This window comes from Schistocerca americana, chromosome X (assembly GCF_021461395.2).
Source record: "Schistocerca americana isolate TAMUIC-IGC-003095 chromosome X, iqSchAmer2.1, whole genome shotgun sequence".
NCBI lineage: Eukaryota > Metazoa > Arthropoda > Insecta > Orthoptera > Acrididae > Schistocerca > Schistocerca americana.
The window spans coordinates 641,884,379-641,903,783 of NC_060130.1; the positions used below are offsets into that span (position 1 = coordinate 641,884,379).

The 19,405-nt window shown below is 41.6% G+C and overlaps 1 protein-coding gene across 7 annotated transcripts in view; it reads right to left on the minus strand.

Annotated features, from left to right (window-relative positions):
• LOC124556725 (neuropathy target esterase sws) overlaps window positions 1-19,405 on the minus strand; it is a 220,050-nt gene that overhangs the window by 15,146 nt on the left and 185,499 nt on the right. For all 7 annotated transcript variants that reach the window (XR_006968668.1, XR_006968667.1, XM_047130723.1 and 4 more), the window contains exons 23-24: window positions 10,430-10,641; window positions 3,275-3,364 (exon numbers count right to left, since the gene is read on the minus strand). Coding sequence is in view for 5 of the 7 variants with exons in the window: in XM_047130723.1 (XP_046986679.1) it covers window positions 3,275-3,364; window positions 10,430-10,641 (302 nt within the window). In the remaining 2 variants the exon portion in view is untranslated. The remainder of the gene's footprint in view (window positions 1-3,274; window positions 3,365-10,429; window positions 10,642-19,405) is intronic.

Here is a 19,405-nt window from a genome sequence, read left to right on the forward strand (position 1 = left end):
AGAGATGAAAAAAGTAATCTGGCTGTTTTCTTCTTTTTGTAATATAGCACAACATTTGATTTAGATGCTGTAGGACATCTTAACAGCATCAAAATGTCTCTTGTATCTCCCCACTACGGCACAATGAATGTTCCCTTCTAGCAGGAATTCTTTCTCAGTTTTTAATTTTCTGTTCGACAGTAGTATATTTTGGAAGCTCCTTTCTGTTCAACATGCTCACCATTTTTGTTTCACGCTTCTACGGATAATCAAAAATAGCAGGTGAACTACAATAGTGATCAATATACACAGTGAAGTTGTTGTCGAAAGTACTTTTGCAGACATCTCCTTAGAAATATCACAACACCTTGTTCCTCTGCTGCTTTTCCAGCATAAACTGCCATTTGCACCACATAACCAAGAGAAGCATCACAAACAAGAAATGACCTCACACTGTATGTCTCACTTGTTTTTCATGTACACAGGATTTTTTGTGCTCTCAAAATCCACAAATACTTTTGACAACAATTAGTTTGACACGTGAAGCAAAATAAGTAGAAAAAATAGAGTTTAGATGGTAAAAGAATGTGCATATCTTGAACAGACTGATAATTCCCGACTCATAATGATCATTGTTGCAAACATGAAAATTTGATATGATTGCCCAAAGTAATCTCAACACATCACAGAAGCAGAAAACCAACTGTGAATAAGTGTTTTCTTTGGCTGTTAACTATTCATTTTTGGCATTTTCATGATACATTTGTTAAAAAAAGTAAATGTGTTGTACTTTATTAATTTTCTCCAAATACTGTTCACCCTCAGTTAATTTTTCTGTACTGAAGTTTTTATCAGTTCCACCAACTCAAGAAGAATAAACAAACTAAAACAATCAAATTGTATTTATGTGCTGTCAACAAGTGCCCCATGCCACTTTTCTGTGAAAATCAGGATTCTACCTGCTACATATACTGCTTTCCATCAGAGCTCAGATTTTCTTAGCATTTTCCACCGTCTAAATGCTGTTGATTTTGAAGTACACCACAATGCCTGAGTGTGTGAGTTGCGGTTTTATGATTCATCTTTGGGACTTTTTCTGAAAACTGATATTTTATAACAGTTTACTTTTAAATGTGCCTGTCTATTGCTCAATGCCTCTTCTATGTGGTGAGTAGCAGTCTATCAATTTATGTTGTTATTCCATTCTGGATTTTTCATTGTTTGTGATAACTCAGAAATTAGTGTTGACAATAGTTTTACAGCTATTGTAACATATTGTGCAGCTATTGGAATGTGTTGTGGAAGTATTTAAATAATGTTTCAAAATTAAATGAAATTTAGAGAAGGAAAAAGTGTATGAATGAATGCTCACTCACAAGACTTTTTGAATACTAATTAAATGATTGCTGCAAATAAGATTTTGATAGAGATTATTTTTTACTATCGCTTAGTATGTGGAATGTTTTCTGACAATATGTACATTTGTCAACACAAAAAAAAAGTCTGAAGCCAAAATCTGAGCTATCCACCACATTATAAAAGAGCTCATTGTATTTTGAGAATGCTACATATATGAGTACATGCTAAAAAGTATTGCCTTCCATTTTTTTTATTCTGTTCTCAATATCAGTTGAGGTTTTACATGTCACACATATTACGTGGTCGACTTTCCCACTTCGCTGCCCTCTGCCAATAGACGGCTCCACATTGTGGCAAGTAATATGGCAGTGTGTAACGTAACTATGTTGGTGTGTGAGAAACAGCATGCTGCAATCAAGTTTCAAATTCAAAGATTTCACCCACATGTGGACACCCTCTCCTTCAGCACAACAATGCCACATCATACACGAGTGCTGTGACATCTGCAACACCCCAACACCTATAATACATAATTAACAGGTAATGGAGATAAGATATGTGAGGGTTCTAAACAGAACATAGTAAGTGGTTCTTATACAACATGATATCTTGTTTCATCTTCAATTAATAATTAGTCACCAATGGACACCCCACCTTCCTTTTTTACACAGTTATTACATCAGAGCTAATCACAATGCATAATAAACTTGACTGCTAATGAGATTTATAAATCTGGCAATCAGCACAAGCTGTGAAAACTATAAGTTATGCATTCTGTGCAAAGAAAAGTTCTCTATTGTTTGGGCAGGCTGTTGTTATATAAGGGGCAGTAAAATGAAAATGAGACAGATGGAAAGAAGAGCAAGTAAGCTGTTTATTATTTCAAAAGTAAATACCACAAATGTTGATATATTTACCCCCCATGTCAGATAAGACAGTCAGTGGCTTCATGGAAATGTATTTGCAGTTGTCTATGGGACCATGATTGCACCCACGTGTGCACATCTTTGTCTGAAGCCAATCAACAGCACCAAATGTCTCTCTTCAGGCCCTTAAACATCCCCTATACAGTCCCGTCTCTCTCCATACAGGTTCCAAAATTTTGGAGCCCTGAAGAAAGACATTTGTGCCCACAGATTTACTTCAGTTGAAGAGCTGCTTGCCTAAGTATAGTCATGGCACCACAGGAAACTGCAAACTCTTTTCTGTGAAGGCACTGACTGTTTTGTCTCTCAGTGGGATAAATGTATTGAAAGTTACCACGATTATTTTTTCATTTGGCTCATTTCCATTTCACTGCCCCTTGTATTACTGCCTCTTCCATGTGCTCCCAATGCAAACTTACATGATGCATTTCACTCACATCAGTTCTATTGAGGAATTACACTTGGGCTCTGATTTGTGTTGGCCAGCTTTAATGCTTTTAAATATACATCATTGCATTCCTGAAACAAAGGGATCCCATATGGGATACAGGATGAGGAAATGGTAAGTTTCAGTAAGGAAAACAAGGGAAGATAAGGGTTATTCTCCCATTGACAGTGTTATTAAGGCAGGCTTCAGTGCCAGCAAATATTTGTTTATCAACTATTGAGGTGGTGATTGATATTTTTCAGATGTTAAAAGTGCTGTATGTGTTAATATGCAACAACAATAAGTTGTCAGCTTTTGACCAAATTAATGTTTTAAAAGTTTTTGGATTTCAATTCTACAACATCATGACAAAGCAGACACAAATACAAGTACTTCTAGCTAAGCAAGTAGTGGGAAATCCTCTTAGTCCTCATCTTCCCACTAGGTTTGTGTTCACTTTTTGGACTCTCACTGTGTTGATTTTCCTAAATCTCTTAGCAATCAATAAAATAAAGTAACTGTAAAATTCTTATTGAAAGAATGAATCACCACTGTATCACTGAGGGGCTCTGCTGATACATACCTTTATTTCATCAAAACTGCCAAACTGCAGTGTCTTGTACTTATCAATTGGTGGCCTGATATATTCACAGTAGTCACTACTCTTCACTTCCTGGTTTTTGATAAAAATAAGAAAAGGATAAGAAGTTAATTGACTCATAGCAACACGTAAACTTGAATTGCTATAAGCTATTAACAGGCATGTTAGATATATTATGATATGGTAATGTAAAGTCTTGGTGGAATGTAAATAACTTTAAGACTAAAGGCAACTGCTTACTGAATAGTGGAATAGTGGACGCATTGAGCCACCAGCAGCACATAACCATGAAAGAGAACTTTGCTAGTTTTGGGAAGAGACCTTTTTTTGAGACAGAGCACACGTGCGTGCAAACCTGCACACATACCTTCACGCCGCGTGCCACCTGCCCCACCCCCCTCCACACACACACACACCCACACCCACACACACACACACACACACACACACACACACACACACACACACACACACATCCTGGGTGGCTACATAGTGCCAGCTCAAGAGCTGCAGTACCCAGTCAGCTGTACAATGTGTGTGTGTGTGTGTGTGTGTGTGTGTGTGTGTGTGTGTGGTTTTCCACTTCATGTAACAACTGCTCATTTCAAGCAAGTCCTCAGTAAGCTATCCTATATAAGGTTTTCTATCATCTTCTGTAATGCAGAGAACCTTTATCCAGTAAATTTGTTTTATTTTTCATTTAACATTATTGGTACAACAGATTCAACTTTTGAATTCTACATAGCAAACTGTAAACTAGTAGAGTGTTAAGTAGCAAAATCTGTTCGCAAAAAAACTGGTAGCATGACGTAGCAAAAAATGGTAACATGACATACATAATTTCATTTATCTTTGGAAACAAGTAGAATTAAACACGTCTGCTATTAATAAAACACTTCTACATTTCTGATAGTGAGTGAATAAAGCACAGAAATAAATACATGGAGAAGTGTTTAGCAGACATTGCAATGGAGGCATCGGTGGAGCAGTGGAGTAGTCTGGAAACATGTCATGGAGAATGCATGCACTGCATATTATGGGCAGACCTGCAGACAGAAATATTTGCTTGCAGGTAGCACTAAGTGGAAAGGGCCACCACTCATGCTGACCTCAAACACCGTGGACCTCGACTTGTGCTTTGCGTCGAGTGGTGTTGTCACGTGCTTAGTCGTTATCTGCAAAAACCACCCGTGTGCTGAGTTTATTTCTGTGCATGTTTCTACATGGGTTCCTCCGAGTTCGTTTCCTCTTACATGTTTCTGATGCCTGGTTGTTTTCAAGAGACCATTGGCCCCTGAAGTACCTGCACTGACAGTCAAGGGTAGCGGCATTGTCGCACCTGTGCAGATACTAAAGTGGTGAGAAAGGACTTTCTTATAAGTGTGATGCATGTATTTCTCTTTCTGGCCCTTTCAAAATTTTTAACTTTGGGTCACAATGGATCTGATATTTCTGCAGTGCTTGCTGGAACAGTTGCACCTACAGAAGGAGCAACAACAGGAGTTGATGCAGATACTGATAAACTAGGAATATGAACTGGCATCGCGCCCTTGCCTCATCGGTGGAGGGCCTCGTGCCTGCTAGGCTGTTTTCTTCTCTGTCCCTGGTCCCACCTGCTAGTTTCGATGAGTCTATGGGAGCATGTTAGAATTACTTGCGCCAGTTCTTGCTGCACTACCAGATTAAGTGTATCGTCAATCCAGTTGATACAGCTGGTTTGTTGTTGTCCAGCACTGTGGGTTTATACGAAGTTGTCAAATTTGAAGCCCTCCACTGAGCCCAGGAAACTCCCCTTTGATGAGCTTTGTCAGTTGCTTATGTAAAATTTTGGTCATAAAACTCACGTGGTGAAGGCATGGTTGCAGTTTACTCAACACCACAAGCACCGAGGGCTGTCATATGCGGCCGGGATCACCGATTTGCATGGCCTCTTACACAAGTGTCATTTTAAGCATCTCAAATGTGCTACATCCTATGCAGACTCACTAATTAGAAACTAACCAGTTCCTGTTCCTGAGCTTGGCACTGATGGCACTGATCTTGGCACTGATCTTGTCCAACCCTTCCATAGCTGACATTGCTCAAATTGAAGAATCATATGAGCTTACAATGGCAGCAAGTGACGTCCTTTCTGACAACTGCCAGGTGGCTCAGTTAGGCATGCACAGTAAACAGCTGCAGGTGCCCCACAGGGTACCAAGCGGCTTTGCCTCTCGTCAAGTTACCACGTGTTGCTGCCATTGACGATTCCAGTGCAGCGCAGCCCTTCTACACCCGTGCCAAGCTCACCAGGTTTGTGTCATTCACAGCATTGTAATTTCCATCCACTGGCTGTTTTTCAAGTCTTTGGTGTTGTTCTCCTTCTGCTTATTGTGAAGCCAGCCCTCCTGTCCTGACTGTCATTTGGTGCATGTTCACCAAGAGTGCCCACACGTGGAGGCCATGTGCAGGATATGGCATCAGATAGGACATCTGACCACTGCCTGAGACATTCAGCAGGCTGCCTTGGTGTCTTCCCTGGACTCAGGGGCTGTCTCCACCACCCTGTACATGTCACCCCGGGCATATTTTTTGCTGATGTTGGTAATGGATGAGTGATCGGTCAAATTTCAAGTAGACACAAGACATCCTCATTAACTTCGATGTGAACAAGCTTTTGTGGTGCCTGGCGTTGCACTGGCCACTCCATCAAGTTGTCTTACAGTAAACAGTGTGTTCCCTTGTGGGGACAATTCTCTGTCTCCACACGTAACAAGAATGTGGAATGGAAACTTACATTGCTAGTGGTCAATTCACCGTGGGCACAAAACGTCTTTGCAGTTGACACTTTTTCTAGTTTTGGCTTTCAGGTCAAGGATGAAGTGTTGGTTTAGTGTCTCAATCCATTTCTTTTCACAATTTGGACTTCTTACTTGGTCATACAACCCACTGTTTGAGAGTACTTTGGCCAGGGCGGCATATTTTGATAGACATTCTTCTATTAAGCCATCGACAGTACCTAAATTTTGTCACTCCCCACCCCATTCCTTCACCTTGAGCAACCAGGTAGAGGATGAGCTGCAGCACTGGCAGGTTCAAGGCATTACTTCTACTATTTCGCCGAGTAAGTGGGCCACACCTTTCTTGACAATTCAGCAGTCGAATGGTGCCATGCATCTTTGTGGCAATTTTGCCTGCCTTTTGGAATCTCATCTGTGCCAGGAATTTACCAATGGTATTTGGACCAACTGATTCAGGACATTCCCCGTTTCGTCCATTGCCCTGATGAAATCTGGGTCACGGGCTCTACGCAAGAGGAGCATTAATGAAACATTTGGTCAGTTTACCAATGCCTCGTGGAGAATTGCCTTCATTGTAAGCTGCAAAAGTTGAGTTTTTTCTCCCAAAAGGTGCATTTTTTTGGGTCATGTTATTAGTAAGGATGATCTCATCCCTACAGATGACCACATCAAAGCCATCATCAACCTACCAGCATCCAAAAGCCTGAAGGAACTCCAATCTTTTTTGGGTAATATTTTGTATTATGCTCAGTGACTGTGCACATCTGCCAGCCTCTTACCGAGCGAGGTGGCACAGTGGTTAGCACACTGGACTCGCATTCGGAAGGACGACGGTTCAATCCCGCGTCCGGCCATCCTGATTTAGGTTTTCCGTGATTTCCCTAAATCGCTCCAGGCAAATGCCGGGATGGTTCCTTTCAAAGGGCACGGCCGACTTCCTTCCCTAATCCGATGAGACTGATGACCTCGCTGTCTGGTCTCCTTCCCCCCAAAAACAACCAACAACCAACCAGCCTCTTAACTGGCTTTGCCCGAAGAGCATTAAGTCAGTCTGGTCTGCAGATTGTCAATGGGTTTTTCAGTCTCTCAAGCAGCATTTGTGCTTGGCTGCCTGTCTGGCTTACTTTACGCAGGGTAAACCTTTAAACCTGGCCTGTGATGCATCCAAATATGGGATTGGTGCCGCCCTGTCCCATCAGAATGCGGATGGCACTAAGCAGCCCATCACTTGCGCTTTGAAGATCATTCTGCTGCGCCACATAGTTCAAATGGTTCAAATGGCTCTAAGCACTATGGGACTTAACATCTGAGGTCATCAGTCCCTATACTTAGAACTACTTAAACCTAAGTAACCTACAGACATCACACACATCCATGCCAAAGGCAGCATTCGAACCTGCAACCGTAGAAGCTGCATGGTTCTGGGCTGAAGTGCCACATAGTTATTCACACGTGGAGAAAGATGTAATAAGTAATATTTTTGGGGTTAAAAAGTTTCAAGTATTCCTGTATGGGGCGATGTTCCTCATCATCACTAACCAAAAGCTGTTGGTTTCCTTTTTTGGCCGTCATTTTCAGCTGCTGGATAAGATCACACACTGATTGATACGATATTCATTACCACTCCACTGGCCAGTATGCCAATGCTGATGCACTATTGTGACTATCAATGGGGGCTGATATATAGTCTGACTGATAGGATGCTCTCGTGTTCACATGGATGAGCCTTGCAGCAAACCCTATCAGATTTTCTGTTGACAGCACACCAAGCCATGACCTCTGACCTGCTTTTCCAGAAAATTGTTCCAGCTGTCCACTCGAGTTGGCCAGAGCATGTCTCTTCAAGTGTGGATCAGTCACGGCATACGTTTTTCCTCCTATGTGCCTGACTCAACAACGTCCAGATGGTCTTCATGCTTACCAAAGACGAGCAATGCTATTGAGCTGTCGCAATTGTGGCATTGTGTCCTCACATACTCCAGCTGATGCATGTGTCACACTGTGGTCCAATATGTATGAAGGCATTGGCATGACATCACGTCTACTGGCCAGTGATCGCTCATGACATTAAACATCTGGTGCAGAATTGCAGGGTCTGCGCACAGAACCAGGTTGCACCACTGCATCAATTCTTTTCTTGGCCAGTGCTGGGGCACCCTTGGCATATGGTGCATGTCAGTTTTACTGGTCCATTTTTGGGCAGCATGTGGTAGTTGGTTATCAATGCATTGTCCTGTTTCCCATCATAATCGAGCTGTCCTCCACATTGTTGACTGCCACTACTCACTCAGTGTTGGTTGTTTTTTGCCTTTGAGGGATTCCCCAGGACACTAGTGTCTGATAATGGTAGGCAATTTGTGTTATAAGAGCTTGAAGTATCTGCAGTATTATCCAGCATGTGATTATGGCACGTTTCCACCCACCTTCTAACTTGGGAGTGGTGCATCTCGTGCATACATTTCAGACCCAAATGAAGATGTCCGTGCCTGCCTCTTCTTGCCACAACCCATTGTCAAGTTTTCTGGCTACATACCACGTGACACCAGTACGTGGGTGCAGTCGGTGAAATGTTCGCATGGGTGCCAGCCGCGGAGTCTCCTGGATTTGTTGCAACCTGACTCACAAGACACAGACTACCGTGACCTGCCATGTGTTCCAGTTGGGGCTGCTGTTTGAACCCACTCCTTTGTCTGGCAGCGGGGTTGGTTGCCACGTGTTATGGTGGGCAAAAAGATCAGCAGTAGTTTGTGGTGGACAATGATGGGGAGATGCTGAACTGTCATGCAAATCAGTTGCTTTAGCTCCCTTTTGGGCCATCACCACTATGATTTTCCAGTCAGCTGAGTTCCAGGGTTGATCTCGACATTGTTCCAGGGGTGGGCTACCACTTGTAGTGGCCCGCCTGTCAGCTGCCACCCTATGGATACCTGCGAAGGTGGAGACCATGGATTTTTAACTGTCGTCCTCCCCCCCTCCCCTCAGTCATTGATGGAGGTAGCTTAGTCCCAGTGCCACAGCCTCCATGCCCTTCCACTGTTCTGGCAGAGCTGACAGCTTCAATTGCCTCCTTTGGTGGTCAGTCTGCTGCTGGATTCTCTGGCACCATCTTCGGTTCTGCACTGGAGCTCGCAGTCTGAGCCAAGGCATTTTCAGCCCTACATAGCCTATTCAGGGAGAAGAGATTTAATACCCCTGACAGTGGACAGTGTGGTGGAGGCAGATGTGAAGGTGTGGGTAGAGCAGTTTGGAAACCTGCAAGGGAGGGTGCATGCGTCACGTAGTATGGGCAGACCTGCCAACAGAAGTGTTTACTTGTGGGTAGTGGAATGGACCAGTACTCACACTGAGCTCAACCACTGTGGACCTGCCTTGCACTTTGTGCCCAGTGCTGCTGTTCTCATGTGCTTAGTTATTAGCTGCCTGCACCAGCCACGTGCTGAATTTATTGCCATACACAACTACACATCTACACATGGATTCGGACACTATGCTTCCCATAGATTGACTCACACAGTGAATTCATTTCCTTGCATAGGATTCTGTTCCATGGCTGCTATCAAGCCACCGTCAGCCCATTAAGTACCTGCACTGACAGTGTTGAGTAGAGGTATTGTCACACCTGTGCAGATGCTAAAAAGTGTCTCGAGCAGTTATTACGTTCTCATATATCAATATGAGAGGAATTGTAATCAACTGTGTGTCACTAGGCTCAACAGTATTTTCCATAATTACTGAGTTGCAAATTTACAATAACTAAATGAGTAAGAAACATATTGTGACAGAAAATTTGGAAAGAGGCAGAAATGTTTGGAAGAGATGACTTTTACATAAATGCATTTTTTCTAGATACATAAATTAACAGTGTCTCTTCCACACAAACTAAGCAAACTTCTTTAATTTTAAAAAAGTACAGGATTTGGTATCCTATTGTCATCATTCTGTTATGCTGAAACCTCAATGTTGTGTTTATCACACACACACACACACACACACACACACACACACACACACACACACACGACAGCCTTAAATAAATCTGATTACATAACACGCAGGTAGCCCACCTGTTGTGTGCAACACCATTGAAAATGCAAAACTTTAGACAACAAAAAGACTCAAATTGTTTTTATAGAATAGTTAATGTTAATATAAAGGTGTAAACAAAGAATATGACTGCATTGTCAGAGAAATGTCTGTTTGCTGAGAAAGTATCAGGCTCCAGTTTAAGTATCAGCAGTCTACCTCTCAACTCCATGAAAAGTAATACATGACTGAACTTGATCTGAGCAATAGGTGGAATGATTGAATAAAAGTAATGTACACAAACATGGAAAATTAAAATAATTATTCAACTTACCTCTAGCTGCCTCACACATGAAACATATGCCAGTCTTGACTGAATATCTGGCAAATTAGGAACTTTCACCGGTGTAGCAAATGGGTTCCACCTTTTCCATAGCAACCACCACCCAGAGAGGCAGTCACCATAGTTAGTGAGATCAATATCATCTTGTGAGCCAACATCAACAGCCAAAACATGCTTTGCACCAAGATTTCTCATAACATCAGCTGGAAATTGTAATATAATGTCTAGCACGTATAACTGCATTTCAAATGGTAAGAAGTGGACTTACAGGCAATGTAGTGGCTAAAAGTATGTGAGAGTTAAATCATTTAAATATCACTGATCCCCCATGCTCCTCAATTAAATATCACTGTCTCCCCCCCCCCCCCCAACCTCCCCCCCAACAACTATTCTCTCTCTCTCTCTCTCTCTCTCTCTCTCTCTCTCTCTCACACACACACACACACACACACACACACACACACACACACACACATATACATATACAAAACCTCTTTTCTGTTGGACTAAACTGATGATATCTACAAACACAATCACACAATTTCAGTTACATGAGCCACACCACAAGAAAGAGGAAACATACTTCGCATGTAAAAGAAACTGTAACACTGAAGATTAACAGCAAACAACTGAATACACACAAAACTGCAAAGTATTATATGTACACCCATCACAAAACATATGAGGGGTTATTTTTCTATTATACAGGATTTGAAATAGATTATTACTAAGAGAGTTCATGAGTGAAAAATAATTATCTGTATACATCATTAGCGTAATGTTCTTTGCTCTGTGATCAGGTCCTTGTTATGTGTACTTTTTGCACTCAATCAGTTCCTTCCTCAGGTTGCTATGTTTACATCTGTTAAGCACATTATAGATGATCTGAATTCTCTTTCACCCTACATTCAACTGCAACCACTGACTGCCATTCCTCTCTCATTCTTCTCAGCATCTCTTTGTTGCCACTTTGCGCACCCAGTTCACTTTCTTTCATTCTCCGCCATATCCACATTTCAAATGATTCCAGCTTCCTCTTGTCTTTCCTTAAAAGGGTTCAAGTTCAGCACTGTAAAGCAGGACACCTGAGACAAACATTTCATCAAGTGTATCATTAATTAAGTCGTTATTGGACGGCACTTCTTTTGCTATTGCTATTTTTGATGTAACATACTGCATCTTGAATTTCTTTCTAGTCTACTTCCTCTATAACTAAAATTTTGCATCCATTTAGCACTATTTTTATCATTTCCTTTCTTCCTATTGTCATTATTTTCAATTTCTTTGGATTTATTTTCTTCTTATACACTTTTAAGCAGTTTTGATATTCTTTACCGTTTCCATATATAGCTTCAGGAACAATACTGTCTGTGAATCTCAGCCACCATATTTTTTAAACCCGAATTTTTAAACCCTTCTCCATTAATGAAAAATGTTCAATAATATATTCTCAATACATATTGAAGAGTATAACAATCTTATCTCTCACTTTCCACAAAGTCTATCCTGTTGATATTCTTTATTTTCAATCTTACCAAAATGTTTTGGTTCTGATGCTGTTCATCTTTCCAGTCCACTTTTTTTCCAGTTCATATTACTAAAATCTTTCTTCAAGTCTGTAAATCATATGTTTTAAATGCTCTGCTTTCTCAGTAAATCTCTCTACAAGAATGCAAGAGTCATATAGCACTCCTTGTCCCTGGTTTTCTATAAAAACCAATTTACAACAGTGTCATGGTTGACTCCAATTGTTCTTTCCAATCTGTTGTTTGTGATCCTAAACATTATCTAGGCAGCACAAGAAAAATGTTTATGGTTCTATGCTCACTACATTTCCTTGTTGTTTGGTACTGGGATTGTTAGTGTAGTCAGGAAAGATTATGGGCAGTCCTCAATGTCTTAAGCTCTATTCTACTGCATAGTCTCAGAAATCTCATTATTCATTCTTCATTCAGGAACTTCAGTATTTAACTAGCACTATATCTGTTTCTACCACTTTTCCACTGTGCCTCCTGTACTAAGATTGATCGCCCTGTGTCATCATCATCATCCACGTAATGTCAAGATTCAAGATGTAGCAGTCTAAGTTTATGTGTAGTATCATGCAGTCCTTACAGTTACTCTTCCCATCTTTGTTTGATTTCACTGTTGGTTTTGTAAATTTTCCTTTTGTCTTTCTTAAGAATTTCTTTAGTAAAATTTTAACATCTTACTCTTCTGTAAAGAATATCAAACTTTACTTTATTTTTGTCTCAAGTTCCACAATTTCCTTAAATTCTTCTTCAAGATACATCTTTGGTTGCCCAACTTATCATTGCGATTCATTATTAATCCTCCCATACATTCTCAAAGCTTCTTCACTGTTCTTGCCATAGAATTTCTTTCTCTCTTGCACTTTCAAAATCATTCCTTATGCAGTCCATGGCTTATAACCATTTTCAGCCATTAATAAATTAAGGCACTATCAATATCTGCTCCCACTAAAGTGAAGATCTTCTTAATCCCACCTTGTTCCACCAGTATGAAGTCAATTTAATTTCTGAAGTCTCTCTTGGTGATTTTCAAGTGTATAATTTCTTCTATAATTTACAAACAATGTGCTTAGCACTATTAATTATTATTATTATTATTTTTTTTTTTTTTTTGCAGAGGTCCATCAGCCAATCAACTGCGACATTTCCATATCCGGCATCTATAGCTCCCACCTCCTTTTCTTTGACAATTGTATTGAAATTGCTCATTGTTGTATTGAAATTGCCCATTGGTGGTTTGCAACAGTTTCAGTTTTAATCCATGACTCTCTCCAACAGTATCAGGAGAAAAAAATATCATGATTGATTCTTAATAAAAGAGTTGATTCTTAATAAAAGAGTTTAGAAAGAGATTCATTTTATACAATTTAGATGAAAGATATTAAACAATCACATTTATTTACACGTCCAGCACATTAAACAGATATCCAACATTGCACTAGTTAATATGCAGCTGAATGTGATAGTGTTTAAGCACTCAGTCCCATTTGATAAATACCTCTTCTTCTTCTTCCATATCTTGCTATGTAAGTTTTCAAAATTCAAGCCTACCATAGGATTTCCAGTTTAAGGCACCAACAATATCTTGCAGGAACACCTACCCACAGAATATAGAGCCTTGTAAATAAGTCAAAGTTTTATCATCAGGAAGTCTAACATCAGATTCAATGAATTGTTTGAGACACTGTCATAATGTAGTTGCAAGCAATACAGTGTCTAAATGCCTATCCTCTTTTGTTCAATTACACCACGAACATGACACAGGACATCTTGATATTAACTGATATCCTTCTGGTAAATATATGTGACAGTCAACACATAATTACTCACAAAAAAAAAGTTGTGATGTCATTTCTCGCAGACTTGCTCTGCACCTTCCACGGGAGAGTTCTGTGTAACAACCAATTCAGATATTCCAAAATTTACACAACACAAGAAGGGTAATGATCTCCTTGAACTGTGTAGATAAGTTGTTATGAAGTAGTGAAATCACACAAACAACATTTACAACAGACAACACTGACTGGGCAAAGAAAAAATTGCACTAAACAACATTATACCAAAACATAAAAACAGGACAAAAGTGTGTTTATATGGGTGGGCATATGAGTTGACTGCCAGCTCTGAAATTCACAAATGTACAATAAGCAGTATAGCATAGTGATTTTTTTCCAAGAATTAAGATGATATTTTAAATCAGGACTACATGGATTACAAGATACAAATATGTGAAGTATGTGTCAAAGAAACACTTGCTAGCTTTAGAGTTCAGAAGCTTTTATGTTGGTAGGAAGGATTCTTATGGTCTGTGTAGTAAAACAGGTACTTAAGCCACGCTGGTAAGTTCAACAGCACACACAGCAACAGGATAACTGATGTTACTGGTGTACACAGTATGTCTGTGGCCATTTGTTCTGACTGACTGCTTGCAGGTTCTCACGTAAACATAATATACTGGACAATGCGACGAGGATGATGATGATGATGATAGTAATTCCTTGTGGTTCAACACCCTGCTTCAAGTCTTTAAATCGGACGCCACTCTGTCGACTTGCTTGTCCCTAACCTACCCCCATAATCCTACCAGGGAAAAGTAGGCTACAGTTGAACCTGGAATCTGACTCGTGTTGTTCCTCATTAATCTTCGCATCACTGAGAGGTTAAGGACAGGTCAACAGCACACTTAAATATTCTGTAGTACATCTGGGATTTGATACTACAACCTTTTGGTTTCCAGGCATATACTTTACCAGTAGATCATCAGGCCCGACTATAACATACATTACACGAACAGTGGGTCACAGAACACAGTGCAAGAGCACAAGGTCAGGACCTGCAATTAAAGCAACTAACATGGGTGTTAGCCATAGAGTAATTTAATTTGCAATGATTACAGGCGTCATGGTGTCATCAACCTGAAGTTGAATTTGAAAACCAATGTGTTTTTTTAGGCATTGTTCTACTGGAAGTGGCTTATACTTGCCTTCACCCAACCTGAAATAAGTTACTAAGCCTAGTTTATAGTGCAGTCCAAAGAACAGTGTAACTTGGCAGTTTTTGAACACATTGCCAGAGGTGAAAGAAATAATAGCTGTCAGAAAACAACCTAGGACTGACCATATGTTGTACTTTGAACATCTGAATTTTTAGTCTGCACTTATACACCCAACTAATGAGCCACACAATGGCATCATATATAGCTTTCATTTGTAATTATGCATTAACGACAAAATATTTTAGGCTATTACAGTCCTGGATGGCAATACAAGATCATGGGGAAGATGGGAGAACAGAGTGAATTATTTTGCTTGAGCTCAGCCACAATATCCCAAATCACCTGCTTACATGGAAATTTATTGTTATAGTTTCGAGCACAAATGAATTAATTGGATTATTGGTATATTAATTGAGGAAGACAGAATGTCAGGACAAATCAGTTCCACAAGAAGCAGAGAGCATTAAAAGAAAGTATGCTTCATGTGGACAGGATGGTACAGTTACAGTCATGCAACAAGATTTTCAGCATGAGCTCATTGTGTACAATAGAGTGACTCTGATCATTCAATAAATTAATATCAACACCAATACATGGAATAAGAAAAATAACTAATGTATTTCCCATAAAAGGAAATGAATTGTGTCAGAAAATTAAGGAGTTTGGGCTTTCCCTGAGTTCAACCTAACAGTTTCACATATGACCTTTTCCCAGATCAGGGGTTACAATTCATGAAACTCCATGAAGATTTGTTCTCAATAATTCACAAATAGCCTGATATAAGGAGAATTTGGGGGGCACTGATTGCTGTACATCTTATTTGTCTTTCACTTTCAGCAGTAAAATACTTTTTTATAAGAACAAAGTCAACCAAAGTTAAGGAGTGATGCCCTTGGCTTAAAGTTGGAGGGCCACTGTAAAACTAAGTGTTCAGTAGTGGATAAGCCATCCAGACATGATTGGTTTGGTTTTGTTTTGCTTTAGGGTACAAAAAAAAAACAAAAACTGGGGTCATACATGTTCAAGTCAAAACTATAGAAGACGAAGACAGAGAGGAGTTAAAAAATCACTATACGTCAGTCCTAATTGACATAACAGAAGACAGCTAAAAACAGGCACGTAGAAAAATGGCTAAAAAAAAGACACCATACGGAAACAGAGGTCCAAAACTAAAAATTAAATGGCCTTCGCCAAATTGCTTTGGCGGATAAAAAGTAAAATGTGGTCTACAGCTCGAGCGTCATTTGCTAAAACGGCCGATAACTTGGACAGCAAACCCAAGCGGGAAAGTAAACGGTTAAAAAATAGGCAGTACATCAGGAAGTGGCGGACATTTAAAACTTGGGTGCAATGTGTACAAAGTGGTGGGGTAGTGCCATTTATCAAATAACGGTGGCTAAAAAGGCAGAGCCCAATATGCAGCCTACTTAAAATGATGTCCTCCCAGAGGGAGGGCCGAGAGGAGGTCGTCCAAGCCACTGGGAGACACTTAATAAGCCGTAGCTTATTCCCGTTAAGCGAGGACCATTGGCAAGGCCAAAGGGACACCACCTCCTGACAGACAGCATCACAGAGATCATCGCAGGGAATATAGGAACTCGAGGGCTGAGGTACGAGGACTGCAGCGTTAGCAGCAGTGTCAGCAGCCTCATTTCCTGGCAGACTGGCATTATCATGAACACACAGAAACATCACACTGGCCCCACCAAGAGTAAGCAAGTGACAGTTTTCCTGGACCCACTGCACTAAGGGATGGGCACTGTACAGCGCACATAGACTATGAAGGGCACTGAGTGAGTCTGAGCTGGGGACACAATCGAAAAGGCTGTGTCACCGGATGTACTCCGTGGCCTGATACACAGCGAAGAGCTCAGATGTAAATACTGAACAGTGAGCTGGAAGCCGGCATTGAAAGACACGGGTGCCAATGACGAAGGCACACCCGACATCATGGTCAGTCCGAGAACCATCAGTGTATACAAAGGTACTATTGCAAAGTTCCATCCGAAGGTTGTGAAACTGAAGGTGATAGACTGAGGCTGGCATAGTGCCCTTAGGAAATGAATGAAGGTCAAGGTTAACATGGGCTGCTTCACGAAGCCAAGATGGTGAAGCGTTCACACCCACCACGAAAGGTAGAACTAGTATGAAGTTAAGCCACTGTAGCAAGTGCCGAAAGCGGACTCCAGAAGTTAACAGAGAAGAGGGACGTGCCCCATACTGGCGATCAAAGGAATCATCAAAGGAGGAGGCATAGGATGGGTGGCCACATATGGCAGACTAACAGCATGCATACCTGCAGAGAAGAAAGTCATGGCGGTAGGACAGTAGTAGTTCAGCAGTTTCAGCATACAGACTCTCAACCGGGCTAGTGGAAAAGGCACCAGTGGCCAAACGGATGCCACAATGGTGGATAGTGTTGAGACGGTTTAAGATGGATGGACATGCAGATGCATAAACAAAGCACCCATAAAACGTCCTGGCAGATTAAAACTGTGTGCTAGACCGAGACTTGAACTCGGGACCTATGCCTTTCGCGGGTAAGAGCTCTACCATCTGAGCAGAAGAGCTTCTGTGAAGTTTAGAAGGTAGGGGATGAGATACTGGCAGAAGTGAATCTGTGAGGATGGGGTGTGAGTCGTGCTTGGGTAGCTCAGATGGTAGAGCACTTGCCCGTGAAAGCCAAAGGTCCCGAGTTCGAGTCTCGTTCTGGCACATAGTTTTAATCTGCCAGGAAGTTTCATATCAGAGCACACTCCACTGCAGAATGAAAACCTCATTCTGAAAGCACCCATAGTGAAGTTTCGAACGGACAAGGGACCAGTGCAAACGGAAGAGGGTGGTTCGATCAGCACCCCAGGATGTATCACCGAGGACATGTTGGACATGGAGGAACCGTGTACAGTGGGCTGCCAGGTAAGACACATGCGAGGACCAAGAGAGTTTCCTATCAAGCATGAGCCCCAGGAATTTTGTAGTTACAATGAACGGAAGGGAACCAGGCCCAAGATGTAAAGACGGTGGGAGAAATCAATTGCGTCACCAGAAATTCATACAGACGGTTTTGTCATTGGAAAAGTGAAAGCCATTGTCAATGCTCCAGGAGAAAAGACAATCAAGACATCACTGAAGACGCCACTTAGTGAGACAGGTCTGTGGAGAACTGCAATAGATGTCAAAATCATCAACAAAAAGGGAGCCGGAGATGCCCGGCGGGAGACAGGTCATTATAGGGTTAATGGCGATAGCAAAGAGGACGATGCTCAGGACGGAACCCTGAGGCACACCATTTTCCTGGATAAAGTGTCTGACAAGACAGAACCTACACGCACCTTGAAAGCTTGGTCTTTTAAAAATGCCTGAAGGAAACAGGGCAGGTGGCCATGGAAGCCCCACATGTAAATAGTACAGAGGATACCAGTTCTAGGATACCAGTTCTCCAGCAGGTGTCATAGGCCTTCCCAAACCAAAAAACATGGCCACGGTCTGGGATGTCCGCAGAAAACCATTCATGATGTGGGTGAACAAAGTAAAGAGATGGTCAACTGCAGAACGAAGTCCACACTGTGCATTCGTCAGTAAATTACAAGACTTGAGCCACCATACCTGCTGGGCACGAATCGTGTGTTCGATCACCCTGCAAACGCAGGTGCTAAGAGAGATGGGGCAGCAGCTTGAAAGAAGGTTTTTGTCCTTACCAGGCTTAGGTATGGATATGACTGTGGCTTTACGCCTGTGTTCGGGAAATGTGCCCTCTGCCCAGACGCAGTTGTACGTGTTAAGCAGAATTTGCTGGCCCACAAGAGAAAGGTACTGCAACATCTGAGTGTGGATGGCATCTGGCCCTGGGGCGGGGGATTGGGGTGAACTGAGAGTGTATTGCCAGAGCCTCCTCCACTCGTTTCTCATGGAGGAAAGCAGGGTGACAGTGGGAAGAGTTCAAAACTTCTGCAAAATGGCGGCCTAAGGTGTTGGAGATAGAAATAGGGTCCACGAGGACATCGTCTGCTACTGTCAAACCGGAAATTGGGGAATGGCTCTTGGTCCCAGAGAGACATCAGAGGTTGGCCCACACAACAGGATGGGGTGGAACTGTTAAAAGAACTAGTGAATGGAAACCAGCTAGCTTTTTTGCTGTCTCAAAGAACATGATGACACTTTGCATGCACCTGTTTATAATGAATGCAGTTCGCCATTATAGGATAATGGTTAAAAATGCAGAGAGCATGTCTCCGTGAGCGAATTTTGTCGCAGCATGCCTCAGTCCAACAAGGGACTGGGACACGATGTGGTAAAGAGGAAGTGCGAGGAATGGAATGTTCTGCAGCAATAAGGATAATGTTTGTGAGATACTCCACCTGGTCATCACAAGTGACAGTCGGTGAAGAGTCGCTACTACAGAGCACAGAAGCAGGAGGATCCTGCTCCATGGGGCCACAG